The sequence below is a fragment of the Aythya marila genome, assembly GCF_965140915.1.
Source record: "Aythya marila genome assembly, chromosome: 1".
Taxonomy (NCBI): domain Eukaryota; kingdom Metazoa; phylum Chordata; class Aves; order Anseriformes; family Anatidae; genus Aythya; species Aythya marila.
In genome coordinates, this window is record NC_139042.1 from 200,728,772 (window position 1) to 200,748,945 (window position 20,174).

At 42.4% G+C, this 20,174-nt stretch overlaps 1 protein-coding gene across 4 annotated transcripts in view; it reads right to left on the reverse strand.

The window, feature by feature from the left end:
- CAMK1D (calcium/calmodulin dependent protein kinase ID) overlaps positions 1 to 20,174 on the reverse strand; it is a 220,275-nt gene that overhangs the window by 22,239 nt on the left and 177,862 nt on the right. For all 4 annotated transcript variants that reach the window (XM_082751604.1, XM_082751603.1, XM_082751602.1 and 1 more), the window contains exons 5-7: positions 18,865 to 18,991; positions 10,088 to 10,163; positions 557 to 669 (exon numbers count right to left, since the gene is read on the reverse strand). In XM_082751604.1, coding sequence (XP_082607730.1) covers positions 557 to 669; positions 10,088 to 10,163; positions 18,865 to 18,991 — 316 coding nt within the window. The remainder of the gene's footprint in view (positions 1 to 556; positions 670 to 10,087; positions 10,164 to 18,864; positions 18,992 to 20,174) is intronic.

The following is a 20,174-nucleotide window of genomic DNA, read 5'->3' on the forward strand; positions in this document are numbered from 1 at the left end:
GGTACAGGCAGGTGCTATGGGTTAAATGGCTTCTCTGCTGGGTGGGGAACTGGGGGAGCACATGGGCAGCTGCCTGGATCCAGCCACATGGACAGTACTCCCAGTTTCCAAATCTGCTTATTGTCCTTGTTTAGAAGCCATTAATTTTTTGCATTTGTCTTTGCTGTACACACTGCAGACTCACTTTGGACCTGCGGCACAGTTTTAGTAACAGAGCTGGACTACTTTCTCTATTCTTAGTGACACATAAAACACCTGCATTTTATTTGGATGTGATGGAGATATTGAACTGCTTTGTCTTTCTGGGACAGCCTTCTGCTATCTTCTTCTGTCCCAGCTACATTTTAGTGCTTTGTATGTGACTGGATGAAATGGTACTTAATTTGCTCTCCCACAAAAATAACTTCCTGTAACTATTTAGCTAAAAGAAATGCCCATTCCCAATAATTTTTAGTTAAAAGGAGCTCCACACACAATGGAAGGCACATATGGAGAACACCTACAAAAGGTATGGCTGCATGCATGCCTGGTTGTGGCAAATAAATGAGCTTCTTACCAGACTCAGAGATGTCATCCCAATATGGAGAATCGAATTCGTACTCTGCCTTGAGGATCTGCTCAAAGAGTTTGGAGTCATTTTCATCGTAGAAAGGGGGATAGCCACAGAGCCTAATGGAGAACAAGAGAAGAGGCAAGTGACACTTGGACCCATCTCTGCCAAGAAGGTGAGAAAGGGGGAGGGAGGAGAAACTCTTATTTAGGACTTGTCCCATTAAGTTTTCAATCAGGGCAGGGCTATCATGAGAAAATTTTGTTCAGAAACATGTAAAAACACTTCTGAAGATTAGCACTGTTCATGACAAAGAGGAATTCTGGATTGCAACCTGGTGCAGCTGATCCTACAGTGACCCACAGATACCCTGACTTCCCTCTGCATGTTTTTGGGTGCATAGAGGAGGAATTGTTTTAAAATACGGACATGATCCCTTCCATCCTCTCCCCTTCGTATGGTAAGAGGAGCTTTCATGGGGTACAAAACCAGCAGAGCCTTCCTGGGCTGGGTGCAGCTCTGCTGTTACACTGGGAGAATCTCTCCCTTTCTTTCACTTCTGCAAGCTATTTTGCTGTCCTCTTCAAACTGCCTAAGGATAACATCCTTGCCCAGGTCTTCAGTGTTTATAACCAGACAGCCAAGCCCCAGGACAAGCAGGACATTGAATGTTATGTGAACAGTTTGAACTAAAGCAGTGAGGAGGTGGGGGTTGGCCTGTTCTCCCACGTGCCTGGTGACAGGACGAGGGGGAATGGGCTTAAGTTGAGCCAGGGGAGTTTTAGGTTAGATGTTAGGAAGAACTTCTTCACTGAAAGGGTTGTGAGGCATTGGAACAGGCTGCCCAGGGAAGTGGTGGAGTCACCATCCCTGGAGGTCTTTAAAAGACGTTTAGATGTAGAGCTTAGGGAAATGGTTTAGTGGGGACTGTTAGCGTTAGGTCAGAGGTTGGACTCGATGACCTTGAGGTCTCTTCCAACCTAGAAAATTCTGTGATTCTGTGATTCTGTGAAGCACCCTCGCAGTGCTGCAGACAGCAGGACATCCACTCTGCCGAGGCACGGCTCCTCCAGCCCTGCAGATGCTGTGTACAGGAGCACTACCTCCAGCATTGCACTGAGCAAAAACAGCTTCAAAGCCTGTGTGTCAGAGACCCTTCTCGTCCAGCAGATGCTGTGTGCAATAGTCTGTCCCTTTCTGAGCGGACATATCAGCAAAGCTATCCCTTCTTCAGGTTTTAACGTTGCAAAGTGCCAGATTGACTTCTGAGGCTGGTTTTAGCCAACCCATCCTGCTCACAGTTACCCAGACCTTTTTTGTGTCTGAATAGACATGTCTTAATTTCTTCTTAATTTCTTCTCTTACCTCAAGCCTATGGTGTAAATCATTTTTTCCACATGCTTCCTTGATAATTAAATGATTTTTTTCCTACATTTTCTTAAACCCTAGACCAATCAATCTCAATAAAGTATTTAACTGGGCAGAGTCTGCTCTTATAAACAGACTGAAGATCTAGCTGAAACACCACACTGCAGCAACAACAGAGCAAGGGGGGAAAAACTGTAAGAAATGAAATACTCAAGTTATTTATAACCCTATGCCAGTCGGCTGCCCTGGAGGTTATTTGAACCAACTCAACACTTGAGGGTGAAAGGAGCAGTGTTTTGTTAGCTCTGAAGAGTCAGTGTGCATGATAAATAATTTAAATGCAGAGTGAGATGTTGATCTGCATCAGATCCATATTGACCTGGAAGAACTCTGCTGAAATTTGCAGCATCGTAATGAAACCCCTGCGCTTCAACCGAATAAGACATCTCTTTATCTTTCAAAGCAGATGAGTCAGTCCTCATTTGTGTCCCACTGGATGACTGCCATTATCAAAAGCAAGTAAGATAACCTCGTGCCAGACAAGCATTTACATTTGGAGCAAGACTGCATATCTACTTGACGGGCACATGCCTGTGTATGGGGCTTGATGCAGCAATTCCTGTATGAGACCCATGGTGGAAAAGGCACATAGGAAGGGCCATTAGAAATGGTGTTTTTAAATAAAACCCCCAAAAGCCACTCTCCATCTGGATAATACACACAAAAATAATAATAACCTGGTAACTGAATGCAGAAACTGGATCCAGCTCCACAGATGTCTTTGAAGAACATTTGTATATCATGATTTAATCTAACAAATCTCAGTGCTTAGCTCCCACAGTCTTGGGGACACAATCAGAATTTCACCTTCCTCTTCTTTTACACAACCCGCAAGATTTTGGGAGTGTTACTGATGGGTTGGAGAGGCTGGAGCCAGCTGCTGCAACCACTACGACAGCCGCTGGTGCAGAGGTGCCCAGGCTGGTGGAAAACTGCTCCTCCTCTGCCCCACTTTCCTGGGGGGCTCCGTACAAGAAGTCTGACAGCCCTCCATTAATTTCTTGCCTTCCTCAGCACTTTCCTTCAAGAAAACCAAAGTGCTCTGATAAAGCATTTTAAGGCGAGCAGACAGCACTGTGCCTGCTGAGGTGCTGTCAGGCTGCTCCGGAGAGAGAAATAACTCTCTTAAAATGTGCATCGTACTAATTACCTTGGCAGAGGTACAAGAGCACAAGTTAGGACAGCGATGATTTATATATGCTTGTGGCAGCAAAACATAGGAGCAAACTGCTGAGCAGCACAGAGCTGGGGGGCTGGAACCCTGCAAGCGGGGAGAGCTGAGACAAACGTGCCCCAGCAAGAGTCCCAGTCCTCCCAGAGCCTTTCATCCCTTTCCTACACATCCCAAGAGCTTCCCAAGCTCCTCGGTGTGCCTTGGGTATCGACACATCTGGGTATCCGAGCACCTTAGCAGTGGCAGGATGAGCCCTGTGATCACCCCTTGAGTTTTACCCCCAGGCTCCCAATTCTGCAGCTTCAGTGATGAGTGGGGAGGGCTCGAGAAGCGTTGGCCACTATCCCTGGTCTTGGGCTGGGAAATCCCTCCAAGCCAGCCTCCTGCTCAATAGTAGGCTGAGCACAGGGCAAGGGCTGGTCCTAGCTCATCTGGGGACAACAGGGGGACAAATGACCCACAAAGGGGGTCTCAAAGATGTTCCTCTAGGAGGCAAACCACAGAGAACCTACAGTAGAAAGCATTAGAGGAAGAGACCGAGCTCCCTAGGACAGAGGATGTGGCATGTGAAAGGGAAAAACATTCAAGCATCCTGGCACATGAAGGTAGTGGGAGCCAAAATATTGTTGTCCTTTACCTTAAAATCAGAGTTTGGGAAGACACAGAGGTTTACTGTAACCTATAGCCAGCACTGGCTTTGCAGCAAGGGATGGGAAAGCCCCAGTAAATTAGCCCAACAAACAATTTATGGCTGGAGGAAATTTTACTGGACTTCCAAAGACTGGGCCACATTCCAAAGTCCATACCAAGTTTTTATTTAATTCATATAGAATCAAAATCCCACCGACTTCATTTCCATCTGCTGGGATGTTTCTGTGTGAAAAAAATGACCTCACTATCAGAGGTTCTGCTGCTTTTATTTAGATATGCAGAAATACAAAAATATCCTCTCTGTCTTCAATGTGAAAAAATCCTGCCTAGTCCTGGGGGAGCTTCAGGCAGCTATTAGTTGTCATCATTTTCTAGCAGTTTCACCAAATAAAAGCTTTTTAGAATTATTTAACAACCTTACAATATCAGCAACAGATCTTCCATCATACTCCTATTCCCAGTCTTGCCTTAAAAGAGAATGGGATGCAGATAAAAAAAATAAACACAGGTGGATGAACAAATGAAAGATATTGCCAGAAGTCATTTCTAGAAGCCATCAGGAGAGCACAGTAAGAATACCAGCAATGCCTTCTTTCTTGCAGAGAAAGCAAACACTTGCAAGCTCCCATTACACACTGGGGTGATGCTAAAGGCTAAATAACCCATTCTCATGGGCATTGTCCAGCTTGCAATGCAGGAGGCACAGAGGTTAGTTTTACAATTTTTTTTTTTTTTTTTTTTTTTTTTTTGGTTAGACTAGAGCAAAGAATTCAGTAAGTGCTCAAAGACCTGAGACGTGTGGTGTGGGAAGTCATCCAAATTCTATTTATATGGTTAAACCCATGTAGTTCTTATTTTGGGAACGGCCTTCCATACTGGCTGATGTTAGTACCCTCATGAAATTGTGGACAAGGACATATTAGCATGGGGAATAAAAAATAAATCAAGAAGCAAACAATGATGAGGAATAATTTGGGGTTGTTTTCCCAGTCTAACTCTGACTTCCTGAGCAACCCAATGTATCAATCTATGTGTGTTTTCCCTCTGCTAATTCTCCTTGCAGTACCAAACAAGTAAAGTTATCACTCACTATCCTGCTGAGGCTTGCGTGTGGTACTGAGAGGGCGAGATGTTTTCAGGACAAAGGTAGAAACTTTTACTGGAATACTTTGTACAGTCCATGGCTAATCCTCTTATACAAACATTTCATAAATGATTTCATGCACTTGTTTTTGAAAATCAGCAGCAAAAATAGTCTAGGAAAGAATATGACCCAAGAATTACCTCAGATACCCACTGTTTATAAAAAGAATAGAAAAAAACAAAACAAAACAAAACAAACAAACATACAAAAAAACCCACAGTAATTCACTTGTCCTATCAATGAACAGAATCAGAAGAAAGTTCAAGGCAATATGCATTCAGCCTCACGCAGAAGAGATAGGATGCATTGAGCGTGAATGGCAAGGGGCTGAGGCAGAGCATCCTGTGGCCCCAGGCTCTTCTCCAGCTTTGGAACATTTATTTTATTTTTATTATTATTATTATTATTTTTAATCAGTTAACTTAATCTTCATTATATCAGGTATACATGGTATCAGTATTTTAGCTCTGCAGGCTTTTGCAACCTCTCATGTGACCCAGGCAGCTCCAAAACACAGCTGATGGGAATCCAGTGAGGTCTCCTGCTCATATGTTTTATGTTTTGAAGCTGAACACATATCAAAACTATCTTGTGATAGGCAGAAAGCTGAGTTCAACAATGAGGCTGTTTCAGATTGAGAAATATTGCAACTGGAATAACAGGAAATTTCAAGCTGCTATAATTAGTTCTTGTGAATAATGACTTCTTATGCAAAACAGGTTTTGATAAAAGCTCTGCTGGTGCAGCCTCTGCAATCTGGATGTCGTTAACGAGAGGCATTAGAGACTGGCACTGAAACAAAGGTATTCTTTCCTAAGACATACTTCACCTTGCCTATTACAGAAACAAATATTTGTCAAGAGCTTTGCTGCCCAAGAAACAGTTTGTTCTTCCAGTGTCATAAACTGAAGGCTCTCATGTGAGACCGAGCATGTGTCTGGAGGCACTCAAGCCACTTACAGTAATAATAGCTCAAAACATCTTTAATATATGCCTGGCTTCTGTGTCAGATTCCCCTGAGTTTCCATCTTCTTAAATGATAACAGTCTGTTCAGAGTGGCTGTGAGGAGTCGTGGGAGAGGCGGGGAGGTGATGCAAGTTGATGGGCTCTGATTTCCCTATGCATAAATAGGTCTCCATCTGGTTTGCTGGTGTGGCACTTGCAAGACAACCAAGCCAGCTGTTAAACCTGTGCCCATCACTGTGGTATCAGACACCCAGGAAGGGCTGCTTCCTTCCAGATTGGGAAGAACCCTTCTTCTTCTCTATCTTTACTGCTCCTCTCACATACAATTTTCTATAAGGACACATCTATTGCTTCTGGCTGTTCCTAGAAGTAAGGGGGAGATCCAGTTCAAGATTAGGACACATAATTGTGGGTTGGGTTTCTAACACCACAGTACCGTCATCAGAGATGGAGTCAGCCAAGACTGGAGAGTGACACAAATGAAAGTTAAAGCAAATGGAAATGTACTGAGAAGACAGGGGGTTGGGAATGGAGCAGGGGGGTGATTTGGTTGCCTAAACACAGGCATCTGGTGCTGTGCAACATGGTCGTGGGTACCCTGCTATCCTCCATCTGCTGCTCCAGAAGAAAGCTCCCTGCAGTGCGTTACATTTGCCAAATCCACGTGGCTGTCCTGGACACCCCAGCATGGCTCTAAATGTGTATTTTAGGCAACTGAATGGCACATCCCAGTGAAGGGACTGCCTGCATCCACACGGGCTGGGTTGAGGTACCCATGTGAAGAGCCCAGTGGCACAGGATAAGGTCTGGGACACCCATGTCCCTGGAGCACATGGGACACCCAACCTGACAAGGTAGGTCACGGGTCTATGGGGGGCTGGATTATCCTACAGTGACAGCTTGAGACCAGGTGGGCCTCTGTGAGTGACTAAAACAGCACATAGCACCTATGTGAAGGGAGCTGACGTGGGTCCTGCAGTGCTGCTGGCTGTACCAGGGAGCTGAAAGATGTAGCTCGTGTGCAGAAATAATCCAGAAGGTGATTTGATCTCAGACCCAATCCCACCCAAGCAGACCGAGTTACAGTCTGGTGAACACATTACCACACTCCTGAGGAAACATATTATTGCCATTCATTTTTGCTGCACATAATACAAATCAGGTCTTTATTACATGAAGTGCAGAAACTCCCAAAAGGCATCCTTGTCCTGCAGAAAGAAATTCATAGGGACTCATTCTCACTAAACTGATTTAAGCCTTCAGGGTTGGGAATTCCCTGTAAAGCAAATAGTGAATTAATATTTGAGAAGTGCATACACCTTGCCTGACAAGACCAGCACATGCTGATTTGGAAAAGAGCAAGAAACTGCTGAGGTGAACCTCACAGAAAGAGCAGCCTCGCCAGGTTTATGGATGAGATTGAAACCTTTCCCCCCTGGAAGGTGTGTTCATGAACCAGGAGGTGGCAGGGATATTGCTTAGCTCTGTCTCACCTATTTTCCTCACACATAAAAGCAGCAAATGAAATCATATCAGGTCTGCCAGCAGAAAAGACCTTCGGTGCATGAATCATGGTTGAATGGGACTGAAAACCTGACAAAAAGCAGAACCAAGTTTATTTCCAGGAACCAGGATGCAATAGTTCATCCCTCCTGCAGGCTGCCAGGTGGAGACATATTTTCATGGTGAAAATTTGATATTAAACTGAACCTGGGGAGTGGTCAAGCCTGGAAGCAAGGCAACATACCGCTGTCTTCCACCTGCAGCCTCCTTTCTATCTCCCTCTGAAACTGGTACTCAGCAAAGTACTCTGAAAACAAAAGGAACGACCCTACCTGGCTGTCCTGCCATGGCTAGCAAGAGCCAAAACCAACAAGAAAATATCTAGGGCTCCCATGCTCATGTTTGCTTGTGCAAGATGGCAATCTTGCATCAGCACACCCCATCCTCATCTAAAAGAGCCTTAGGGAATATTGTGTGAAGCAGCCTCTAAGTTATCTTGGCATGTCTGCTCTCTTCCTTGCTGCTGTGGTATGTCCCACTGGGTTTTGACAAAAAGTCAGTGAACTGTTGATTTTTGCTTTGTTATGCAAAAGTTTTTTTGAATCCAGCTGTTGATGGTTTCTCCGAGGTAAATCCACCCCCCTTCAAAGTTTTGTACTCAAGAACTTTTCAAATATTCATGCAGAATGGCAAAGGCAGTCACAAGGCTGATGTGTGTGGGCAGGGCTTTGCTTTAAATATATAAGCATACATGCAAATAAACAAATCCTGCCCCTATTTTAATATATAAAAGCTATTTTGGGTCATATATAGTTTATGTTCAAGGTTAAATGAAAATGTAAAGAATGAACTTTGCACAGAGTGGATAATGCAGCAATGAGGTGTGTCCTGGCAAAAATAGTTCTACTACACCATCGAAAAGTTATTCATGTTGACAAGCCATGAAATGTTTGCATAAGGAGAAAGGGAACAAAGCAGGAATGCTTTAATGCTGAGCCTCATTGGAGCTGCCTTTTTCCTGCAGTCTTGTATAACTCTGACAGTTGTGTAAAAAGGAAAAAATAAAAACATAGAAAGGAAAGCACTGCTAGTTCTGGCATGAAAAGGCGTTTGTTTCTGTAGCAGTCAACAGCTAGATGTGCTCTCCTGCGCACAAGGAATAGGATCCTTGTGCTGTGTGGTTCCCTGAGTCAGCCCATGGTGACAGCCTGACCTCGTCTTGAAGACCTGCACAAGGTAGGGATTGCTCCTGCTTCAAAATCAGCTGCACTGTGAAGATGCAACTACACAACTGCTGTTTGAATGGCGTACATGAGCTCAGGAACCTGACCCTGAGCACAGACCAGCCCATCAGGATGGTACCCTAAGTTAGAGCAGGCCTTCCTACAGGTTCATGGGGAAGAAGTTCTGCATTTCCCTCTCAATCCACAGTGATTTCATATACTCAGCTGGATTCAGATGATGGTTTCCTGAAATATTAGGGGTGCTCTTCTCCAGGTAGCACTAATGACCCCTGGTACCAGGATATCCCCACCACAACAGTAGCCAAGACACCTCTGCAGTCACTGAAACAGGAGGGGGCTCACCCACTCCTATGGCTCACACACTGAAGGTGCAGCCACATCCACAGCACCGGCTGTCCCATTTCATGGAGACAAGCCTGGATATAAGGAAAACCTCTTCCCCATGAGGACAGTCTAAGCAGGGAACAGGTTGCCCTTGTATAGTCCCTGAGGAGGACTTCAAGAACCAACTGGATAAAACCTTGGACAACTTGGTATGACCTGAAAGACAGGACTAGAATTTTCCCGGGAACCCTTTTAACCTAAATATCCTATGGTCCTATTAAATCTTTGTAAAGAAGAGTGGCAGATACTGAACGAAGACAGGCACTAAATCTCCTTAAATATATGGGTTCTGAGACTCATCTACCACTTTGGGAAATGCACAAAAGTCCTGGTCCTGTAGCTTTCTCAAGCAACCATACCCTACACTCTTGACTAGCAATTAGTCCTGTCAGAGGAGCAAACTCAGCTACAAATGCAGAGGCTTAACAGCTTCACGGAAAAGCGATGGAATTGACAGAGCAGGAATCAGCTCATCATCTCCTATGGGACTTGAAAGTTGAAGGTGTTGGAAGTGTTAAAGAAAATGACCTCCATTTTCAGTATAAGTCTCAATATTTTGCATTATACTTTGATGGAAATAGTTCACAGTGGTATGTAAAAAGCTCTTGTCTTCTTGTCTGCCTGTGGCCCTCCCCAAGGAAGGAAGCCAACACAGTGACACCTCAAGAGAGGTGACGCTTCAGGACACATCCATGGGCATGGTGCTGTGCTCTGTGGACATGCCAAACTTGTTTCTAATCAAACATAACCTGAGCAGAAAAGGGAACAACTTCATTGACATCACAACCTGAAGAAGCCCATACTATTATACAACATGTAATTTAGGCAGTAGTAGGGATTTTTGCCATTTTGAAGGGTTCTTGTTCGTTTCCTACAGCTTCTGCCCAAATTTACGTAACTGGGACATATCCAAGGTTCACGTTATACTGGCTTGCAACTGTCAGAGATTAACTTTCTTTGAGCAAGCTAAGTGGGAAAATGTATAATGGGAGAGCATGTTTTAGGTCCCAAAGCCACCTGTGAAAACCCAATGGATACTCACAGGATGTATGCGATGACCCCAATGGACCAGCAGTCCACAGCTTTGCTGTAGGGTTTCTGGGCCAACACTTCAGGAGCTGAAAACAGAAGGCAAACAAGCACACATTACAAGACCAAACATTTGAAAGTTGCCAAGAAGTAGGACTTGATAGTGCTCCCTGAATCCTGAGGCTCCCAAAGGCTTTTTGTTGCCTTCCACATTTAGTCCTCATATTTGCAAAAATCATGGTGTTTTCAAACCTCAAGGAGAAGTATTCCTGAAAATGAGAAAATTCCCTATTTTCTGACTCCAGGTAAAGAAAGGAAAAGCAGGCACATAAAAATACACAGCAGTCTGAGGGCAGTAGGGCCATCAGCTGCCTGCCAGAGGAACTTTAGGAGAGTTGGAGAAAAATGGAGCTGAGAAAAATGGAGCAGTGCTGAGATGCACATTCACCCTGACAGCCTCACAACTCCAGCACTTTGTGCTGCCAAACGAGGGACTTCAAGAGGCAATTTAGGAAGCACACTGTGTCGGGGAGATGATGTCTAGGTTTGCAGGAGAAGGAGAGACATCACCATGCTACCACCTGATGATCAACGAAGCCTCCTGGGTGTCAGAGTCAGAGGGAATCATTTGTCCTCCTGCCTCTGGAAGTAAGAAATGAAAAGCAGCAGGTGTTGGAGACATGCACAAAGAACTAAGCCTTCTCTGCCTCTACATAGCTTTCTGCCACCATAGCTTGAAATTTGCTAGAAGTGAGAGTATGGCCATTTATTGAAACTCTTTGTGAGTCTGCTTTCCTTTCTTCAACCAGTGAGAGTTGAAAGTGCTTTTTATTTTTATTTGGGAGCCTGGAGCATTATGCTTTCCCTGTTGGAACCTTTTAGTTGCAAATGCTTAAACCTAAAATTTAAAAACCCATGACTCTAATCTTTTTCATGTAAAGAAGCTTTAGCATTTTCAAAGCAAAATGTCCACAATAATGCAACAAATCACTGCTTGTGGCATTCCTAAAGCAGACTCACCACATGGGCTCTTCAAAACACAGTATTTCTTGAGATCTCTGGAGTTCAAATGCTCCACAAAAAAAAGTAGTGGAGGGTAAGTCCCATCAAAAGTATTTCTGTAGTGTTATGCCTTACTATGCTAGTATTCTTAACAACCACAGATCAGTTACTTGAAGCACAGTGAAAAAACGTGTGAAGCATATATATGTATTACAACTCGAGCATCACATTCATTTGTTATATATGCCTTGGGGTACTGGTAAGGACTCTTCAAAGAGTTATCTTCCTATGCTAGACAAGCCAACAAAACTAAGGTCAAAAGTGCCAGCAAGGAATGGAACAGAAAGTAGTAATGAGAAACTGAAAAGGCTTTCTGGTGCTTGGGCATAAGAGCTTAAAGAAGGGACTGAAGGGAAGACAGGGCAGATGAGCGAGGGCATCTGGGTTGTATTTCCACAAGGAGCAGAATGATGGAAAGGGTTGAGTCACAATGGGGAGATATTATATAAAAAGCAGAAAATTCAAGGGAATGTGGGTAAAGATATAGCTGGCAGACAGATTGAGAAGGCTTTGGAAGTGTGAGGATTGCCCTAGCCTGCAGCACAGGGTAAATGTAACCTCAGTCTTCAAGTCATCCAGCAAACTGGGATCGTTGCATGCATAAGAAATTTAAATGATATTTCTGTTATATATTGTTAATCTTATTACAGTATTGCAAAGTGGGAATGCCCCAACACCTATCCACTGCATGGTAAAGGAGGTTTCTTTCCACTGCACTCAGGTTCCTGACCTGGCACTGGGTGCTTGGCAAAAACCTGCACCCCAGTTCCTAAGAAGTCCCTGACTCCCTCCAGGACTTTGGAACACTGCTGTAGTTTATCAAGACAAAGATAAAAATGTTCTTACTACAATAGTGAATGGAGCTGTGTGAATATAAAAGACATCTTCTGTTGCCACCCAAATGTAGTTCTATTCCCAATGGCTGGGTGAGGGTTTGTCTGTCAGGTTGGTGCTAGTCAATCCAGTGGGAGTGAATTTGAAGAACTGGGGAAAAAAGAATGAAGCACTGGAGAGCCATCCTATTTGGCTTGTTATTGCCTCCCAGGTGACTTGGCAAGCTGTTAGCATGTCAAATTTATATTTCTCTTGTTGCTCATTTAACAGTTGTTCCTCAAAGTCGATTAGGACAACCTTCCCAGACAATCTTTGCACCCCTTAACTTCACTTTCTTTCCTGATTCACCAAAATTCAAGTCTTCTAAAAAGACTTTTTTTCTTCCCAAAATTTGCATCAAATTGGGCTTGTAAGACTCGGCTCCTTTTTCTGTCCCATCCCTTGTGACTGCATTTTGTGACAAAACATGCTGAAGAAGTGAGTTCATTTTCCCCTGTGTTTAGGTGTTTATATGTCTTCCAACTCTCCTATTCTTCCAAATTTCCAAAATTTCATTCACATATCTCTTCTACCTTTGACTGTCTGTTCCTGTTTGCACCATTTTCAAGATTGGTAAACATTATACATTCCATATCCCCCAAAGAAAATATTATGCAAATGGCTCTTGAACACCACAGATCCAAGTGAGCTCCTGACATTATACAGATATGCCACATTAACATAACAGAAAACAAATCTGAGATGAGAGGATGTGAACTATATAAAGATTCTCTCTCTCTTAAACATCAAAGCTGTGTTGAAGCATTTCTGTCTGTCTTACAGGAGTGAAGTGCGCTGATAACAGGCAATTGTTGCTGTGGATGGTGGCAGGTAAGGACACCACAGGATGAAGCCCAAGGCAAATGTAAGGCTATTACCTCACCTTTGGTAAACTTTAATGAAAAAAGTCAGAAGCTTTAAATAACTATTTTGAGGCCAAATGGCTGTTTTTGTTTTTTATTCCAAAGAGCAAATATATGACAGAAGCAGAACATAGCCAAGCATCATCTGTGTCTGAGATGTAGAAAAGATGAAAATATTTAATGAGCTGAAAAACAAGTCAGAGAAGCCCTTAGAAATGAAAGTAGATCAGTGCCTGCAAAAGCAGGAAATGCAATGAAAAAAATCCAAGAGCTGACAGTGTTAGAGGATCAACACAGATGACTGAGGAGGCAAAACAGCAGTAAGGAGAATGGAAAAGTCAAAACTCCCATTTCTGGTGCCAGGAAAACACCAGCTGAGCAGAAAGAAGACCTTCATTCTTTTGGAGCAGCCAAAGCAATCGGAAGGACAGGAAAACCAATCCTGAGTGAGTTATACCTTTCTTTGGATAATGAGGGCACTCCACTTCAAGGCCAGATGATCTGCTGATTTACAGCTAGGGGTGGGTTTTGTGCTTTTTTCCTTTTTTTTTTTTTTTTTTTTTTTTTTCTTTCTTTCTTTTTAATTAAGAGAAAAATTTGAAGGCTTATTTAAAATTGAGGTTTTAAGAAAGGGTTCAGAATAAAGAAGTTTGGAAACCTTTCAGAGAACTGCGCCACTACCCCCAGTGGGCACAGCTATGCTGATAAGCTCCCTAAAAATGCAGCTGCTAGATGCCAAAACCAGCAAGCCATGCTCTTGCAAAGAGCTCAACTGATGGGGATTGCTCTGATACTTTAAGCCTGTTGAACTAATTGTACAAGTGAGTCATGAGGGTGCCTGCTCTTCATACCAGCCTCATACTTAAAAGCAGTTGTCCTTCACTCCCATGATGGTGCTACTCCCCGTAGATTTTGCTGTCTCACGAGAACTCAATCTAATGCTATTTTTTTCTGTGGTTTATATGGCTTCCCACAAGCTGCATGCCAGAAGGAATGATGCATGTCAACAAAGGGTGCTGGTTTTGAAGATTCCCCATAGGACTGACAAATCAGAATGCTGCCATAAATGTAGGATGAATAAAAAATAAAAATATTTAAATCTAGTTAAAATAATCAGGGACTTGCTTACATTGGGCAGGGACGCAGCTCAATTTGCCCTACAAAGGGGCCTTGTACAAGCCAAGGCTGGGAGTTCAGCTGGTAACTATTTAGTGCCAGTTTCCATCACGTAAGCAAGTCTCACAAGGAAAGGCGGGTACAAGACGGCCATGAAATCCAAGAAAGAGGATGATTAACAGGCAGGGTTTGCAAGGGGCACCATACAGAGCTGGTGTAAGCCCTGTAGTGTAAGATTCTTGAGGGTACCACCTTGAGAAGTTGGACAGAGAGGAACCCCACACCACTGAGCAGACAGCTGGTTGCACCAAGGCCTACTTTCTCGCCTTGAGCCAAAGATGGTGCAAGAGCAGCACAAACTCCACTGCTTCCATGCACAACATCTTCTTCACAGTGCAAACAGGCTAAAAGGCATACAAAGCAGCTTTACCACAAGACCAGAGCCCCTCTTCCACTGACTCCTGAGATGAAAAGCACTTCTTTCCCTCTCTCACACAGTCCTACAGAGTTCAGCTTGTCCTGGTTGACCAATACTTTGCAGTTTGGTGCTGTGTATTAATGACAGTGGGGTTTTGGTGTAGCCCTGCTGGTTTCGTTTGCTCCAGTTGTCCCTTTTCGATGTTACTGAGTCAGATTGAAGGGAACCATCATGGGACATAACGCAGCTACAGCCACACACCAGCACAGTCCATTTCAGGGAGCTGAGCAACTCCACTGTCACCAGCCTGTGCCTTGATGAGAGCAGTTCCCATGCTTTATTTTTACTTTATTACTCATGTTACTGCCTAAACAATTCCTGGGGTTGCTTTTTGCTAATAAGTATATTCCAAAGGCTTATTGAATATTTTCAAACCTTTTATTCAAAGGATACTGAGTAAGTCAAAAGTAAACATGGAAATCTGTTGTTTACTTAAGTGCTTCAGTCGTGCACAGGGCTAAGAGAAATGGCTTTGATAAGATCTGGAACTTCTACTGGATTTCTGTCAGAGATAAAAGGTGTGAGATGACCTTTCCTAAAGGCACTACCGAGAATAAAAACAGCAAGTGAGGTGGGGTGTACAGAGATCAATCACAAATTTGGGGTCCGTCCCAATCCTTATAACAGTGAAATATAAATAAATTTTACTTAAAGTTGCTTTGGACCCCTGAGCAAAAATTTTAAATCTCAGCAGGATTAAGATATTAGCCAGCCACAAACACAGTTAATAATTCAGTGTCTCTGCAAATGGAGATGAGAATGCTGAGACAGAGTTTCTAACATATTTTCCAAACTTTCCAGTGTTCCTAAGTACCTTGTGAGTCTAAGTTCCATCTGCAAAAGTAACTAAAGCTTTTCAGAGACCAGCTCTCACAGAAAGCAAGTCAGTGAGACCTACTTCCCAAATAACCAAAATCCCTTTAGAGAAATTTGCTGAGTGACTGGAGAGTCACTCAGTGAGCGCCCAACTTGATATACCTCAAGGACAACTCATTTTCACACAGGTTTTGAAAACTTCCTCCATCAAAGTCAATCTCTTTTAAATGGTCTCAAGCCAAGCAGCCCAAATCTGTGATGTTTAAAATGGCATATCACTAATGGCTTATACAGGTCTTGCCCATAATCACACAGATCACTCAGGGGCTTTGGAAAACACCACTTCTACTCCATTCTAGAAGAGGTGAGAAGCATGCAAGCCAATCCACACATAATTTGCAATAAGATGCATCACAGAAGCTACCTTATTTTACCTAGTTTAGGTTGTTATCTAAAAGTTGGGTGTCTAGTCCCAGCTCATCACCTGGACTCCCCCCATAAGAAATGGAAGGACATAAGAGTGTTAAGCAGGTAAGAAAATGGAAGACCTTCTTATTAGAAAAGGTTGTATTATCAGACCAAAAGTAAACATTTAGATTTATATCTTAATAAAAATGATAAACATGATCCAACCATGTCTAATTGGGTTAAATTATTGTATTTTCAGGATAGGACAATAATCTTCAACAAGTCTCCTAAAAGAATAAAGTCTCTGAACTCTTGACAGTAATTTAATCTGTAAGGCAGAGCCTTAAAAGCCAGGCCAATGTGCTCATGCATTACTGGTTATGCACATTTTAGACATCCTCCAATTCAATAAGATACAATTCAATTTTCAGAAGGAAAACTGATATTTCTTAAGAAGCTTAATTATAATTACACCCTTCCTTATTTGGTGAATTTCTGAACCACATAGACAGGAATTTAGTGTCTCAGATACCACCATTCTTTAGAGCTAAAACTAAGAAAAGCTGAGTTAAAAATTGAAATGCAGGGAGTTGAAAGTATATCTTATTCAGGAAGATTAGACAGAAATGGCAGCGGGCCTTGCATGCTTGCAAATGTGAAGGGCAGCAGACCTGAGTTAGAATCAAGTCTGCTACAAAGTCAGAAGCTTGAGCAGCATTTTGCACAGCAGGATCTGACGAGATCCATTTCAGGAGGAGAAGTATAAAGAGTAGTAGATGTTAATGACTTCTTAACTGAGTCCTGGTGCCTTTGGCATGTGATATATGCCTATCTTTTTTTTCCCCATCAGGATTTTAAAAGCAAATTAAACTGACCAAAATAAGTAATTTCTCACTAAATCTTAGAAAATGGAATGTCCTACATATCTTTAAAGAAAAATGTTAGGAATTATGTTGTAAGCTGTGGATCCTTGAGTGTTACTTCAAAGCTAGGTGGAATATCTTGGAAAAAACAAACAAACAAACAAAAAAAAAAAAAACCACACCCTCAACAAAACGAGTTGGTAGAAAGGTGTGGGGTTTGACTGTATTTTTGTTGTGCCATTAGGGGGAAAGTCTGTTGCATTTATTTGAGGTCATTAAGCAAGTGCAGCAAATTGGAGTGAGGCTGGAAGGCATGAATGCTTTCAGTTGCAGACAAATTGCAGACTGTATGCAGAAGATGTGTAATCAGGTGTAACAGTAACAGAGGCCCATTTGTGGGCATCATAGTAGTGACTGACAAAAATTTTCGGTGCTTGGAAAATGTTGTCTGGGCAACTAATTACTTTAAAAAAAAAAAAAAGCAGCAGTAAGAGGAGCTGTCTCCTGTGGAAAAAGGAAAAGGAATAGAACAAATATTTTAAGAGGTTTTCTTTGTGAGAGGAGAAAAACTCCTGTCAGCACTTCTGAAATAAGTGGCCATGACCTCTTGCACTGTGATGAGTGAATTCTGTGCTCAGTAAGGTAATGCGGGACCTGGAGGCACTTGTGTACATATCAGCATCCAGATCATGAGTAATGAAAGCTCTCAAACATCTCTCCAAGTGCTACAATTCATGTCACGTGCTCTGAGAGTTTCCTTTCCAAAGCAGCAAGTTTTCTTATATAAATGGATATACTGAGAAGCCATATGAGATCACACAGTGCCAGAGCAGAATCACACTCCCTCATTTTCATCAGTGCTTCAACAAATATCGTCTTAACTTCCATGAGTCTCGCAGACTTATTTTAGTCAGTGCCCATTTCAGAGCAAAATAAAACATGTTAATTAAAGAGAAAAGAGCTGACAGTAAAAATGATGAAAATTGCTGTCTAAGCTCTGTTCCTGCTAGGCCTTTGTAAGAAGATTTCCAGTCCAATGTCATTACACAAGACAGTTATGTACAGAGTGCATCCTGACTCATATATCTTAAAATAAAAAAACTTCGGCCTGATGGCTTCACAATGGGAAACATTTTTTCTGACGTTATCAGGACAAAGTGTGCCTGTGCAGCATAAAGATAATTGCTGGAAAAAAGATGTTCCTGGGACAAATCTGGATCTCCGTGTCATAACCACATAATCTGTTTGGGTTCTCATACAAGGATATCATTGGAGGTATGAAAATGGATGTGAGGTGGTAGCTGCAAACCAAAAGGAGACTCTCTCTGATGCTTAGAAAACATAAGGTCTTTCCTACTGGAAAGAAAAAAATAAATAAAAAAATCCTTTGGGAAGGAATTGTTTTACTTTCATGTATTTAACCGTGGATAAATCCCAGAGATTAATGTCCCTGTCCCTTCCCATGGCAGGGGGGTTGGAGTTAGATGATCTTTAAGTCCCTTCCAACCCAAACTATTCTGTGATTCTAAGATTAATTTTACCCCCTCACTGGCTGTCTAGGTATTGTAAGAAACACTGGCTTGCTGGATGTCCAGTGCATGAAGTGAACCTTTCAGTGTTTCCTCAAACAGACCCTGTCATCACCTGCCACATATTTTTCATATTCAGTTGCATATTAGGATGCTGGTAAGTGTGCTCCTAATCAGTAGCCTGGTACAATCACTTCTGAATGGACAAAATATTGAACTATATATGTGATTGGAAATAAATTGATACCACCAAGAAAGGTTCATGGGTCTAAAAAGCTTTTAAATATTATATCAAAGAGACAGTAACTTAGTGGGGCTAAACATGTCTGAATAATTGTAGCTCTTTCGTTTTACTGTCTTCTGTCAGGGGAATCTGCGACACACTATTCTTTGTGATTAAAATTATATGCTACATTATGGGAAGCGTCTGGGTTTTATAGGTGTTTGCAGAATCGAGGTATTTGACTACATTCTTCACATGTTTTTAATTTAGGTACAGGCAGAGGCTTTAAGAAAAATCCTTTTGTAAAGAAATGAAAGCTAATCCCACAAACCCTGAGCTGGACTGCAAAATTGGGACTCAAGAGAGAAGAGTACACAGGACACAACACCAGCAACTTCTGAAATCTCTAGATCTAGAAAACACCTGTAAAATCTCCTGTGCACTACATATTGGCACTAGCAAAGAAGTTTTTTTGTTTGTTTGTAACCACCTTGATTTTCACCATGCTTCTGTATTGTAGCTGGGAGGAGTGGATGGACAGTATAACCAAACCTCTTACCAACATAGCCAGGAGTCCCGCAGGCTGTGGACATCACATCTCCTTTGCCCTCCATCTTTGACAATCCAAAGTCACTGATCATGATTTTTGACTCTTCATCCTGGCTGTAGTAAAGCAGGTTCTCAGGCTAGAAAGAAGAATAAGCAAAGTGGGGTTTGAATGTATAAATCCAGTAACAGCACTTGTTGGCTAATGCTTCATATTTAATACAATCCTTAATTATAACATACACTAACATCATTCAGTCTGCCTAAATCCTACAGATTTGCTCGTACAATCCATATGGAGAACCTCTCCAGATTCCTGTGTGGTGACTTATGGGAGAAGCCGAAACCTTGAGCTTTGAGTAACTTGTCTGTCATCATGAACTCCTCCTTTGGCACCCCAAATATGAACAAATCCTTATCTCTTACTCAGAAGGTGTGTCCAACATGCCAGAAGAAAAGAAAAAAAAAGGAAAAAGAAAAGAAATGAAAGAGGGAAAAGAAAATAAAAAAGAAAGAAAAGGAAAGAGAACATAAAAGAAAAAAGAAAGAAAATAAAAAGGAAAACAGTAGATGTGAAGACAATTTTTACATTTTTTCCATTGGAAATCAACGGTTATGAAAGAGGAAATGCCTTTAGAGTTAACGTAGTTGTGCAAGGATGTTTTAGCTAGAGCTGATTAGGAAAAAATACAGCAGAACTGAGCACAGTGACTTGTTTATGCTGAGATAAAATAAGACTCACTCCACAAAGACCTGGTGGTTTACATCAGTATCAGTAAGCTGGAAGGCCCAACCAACATCCACGTACCAATGTGCTAGTTCTCCATCCATACATTGTGAATATCCTACAGCAAACCTCTCACTAGGTGCTGCGAGAGCACAATTTTGGGGGCTTTTCCCCTGCTTAACATATGGACTTGCAAAAATGTTCAGCCTCTGCTGGCACCCTGACAGCCTGGCAGTAACAGCAAGGCATCACACTGCATGGTATCCATCATTTTTATCGAGTCTTTATCGATAAAAATGATGGATACCCAATGCTTCAACATAACCCTGGTGTGGACTTCTTGCCTAGAAGCTGGTACAAACACCTACGCACATGCATTTTGTCTATCAGCCCGTTGTGTGCTTCAGCTGTGAGTTTCCAGAAAATGGCAACAAGCAGCTGGGGCCATGCAACACCATTAAATTCCTTGGGACACATCCAAGCTTGGATGTATGAGGAGGAGCAATCATGTTGCAGCAGCGTTGGCATCTGTCTTCCCTTCTCCCTCACCATAACCTCCTTCTCTGGAAAAAGGGGTATGAAATGAAGGGGGCAGA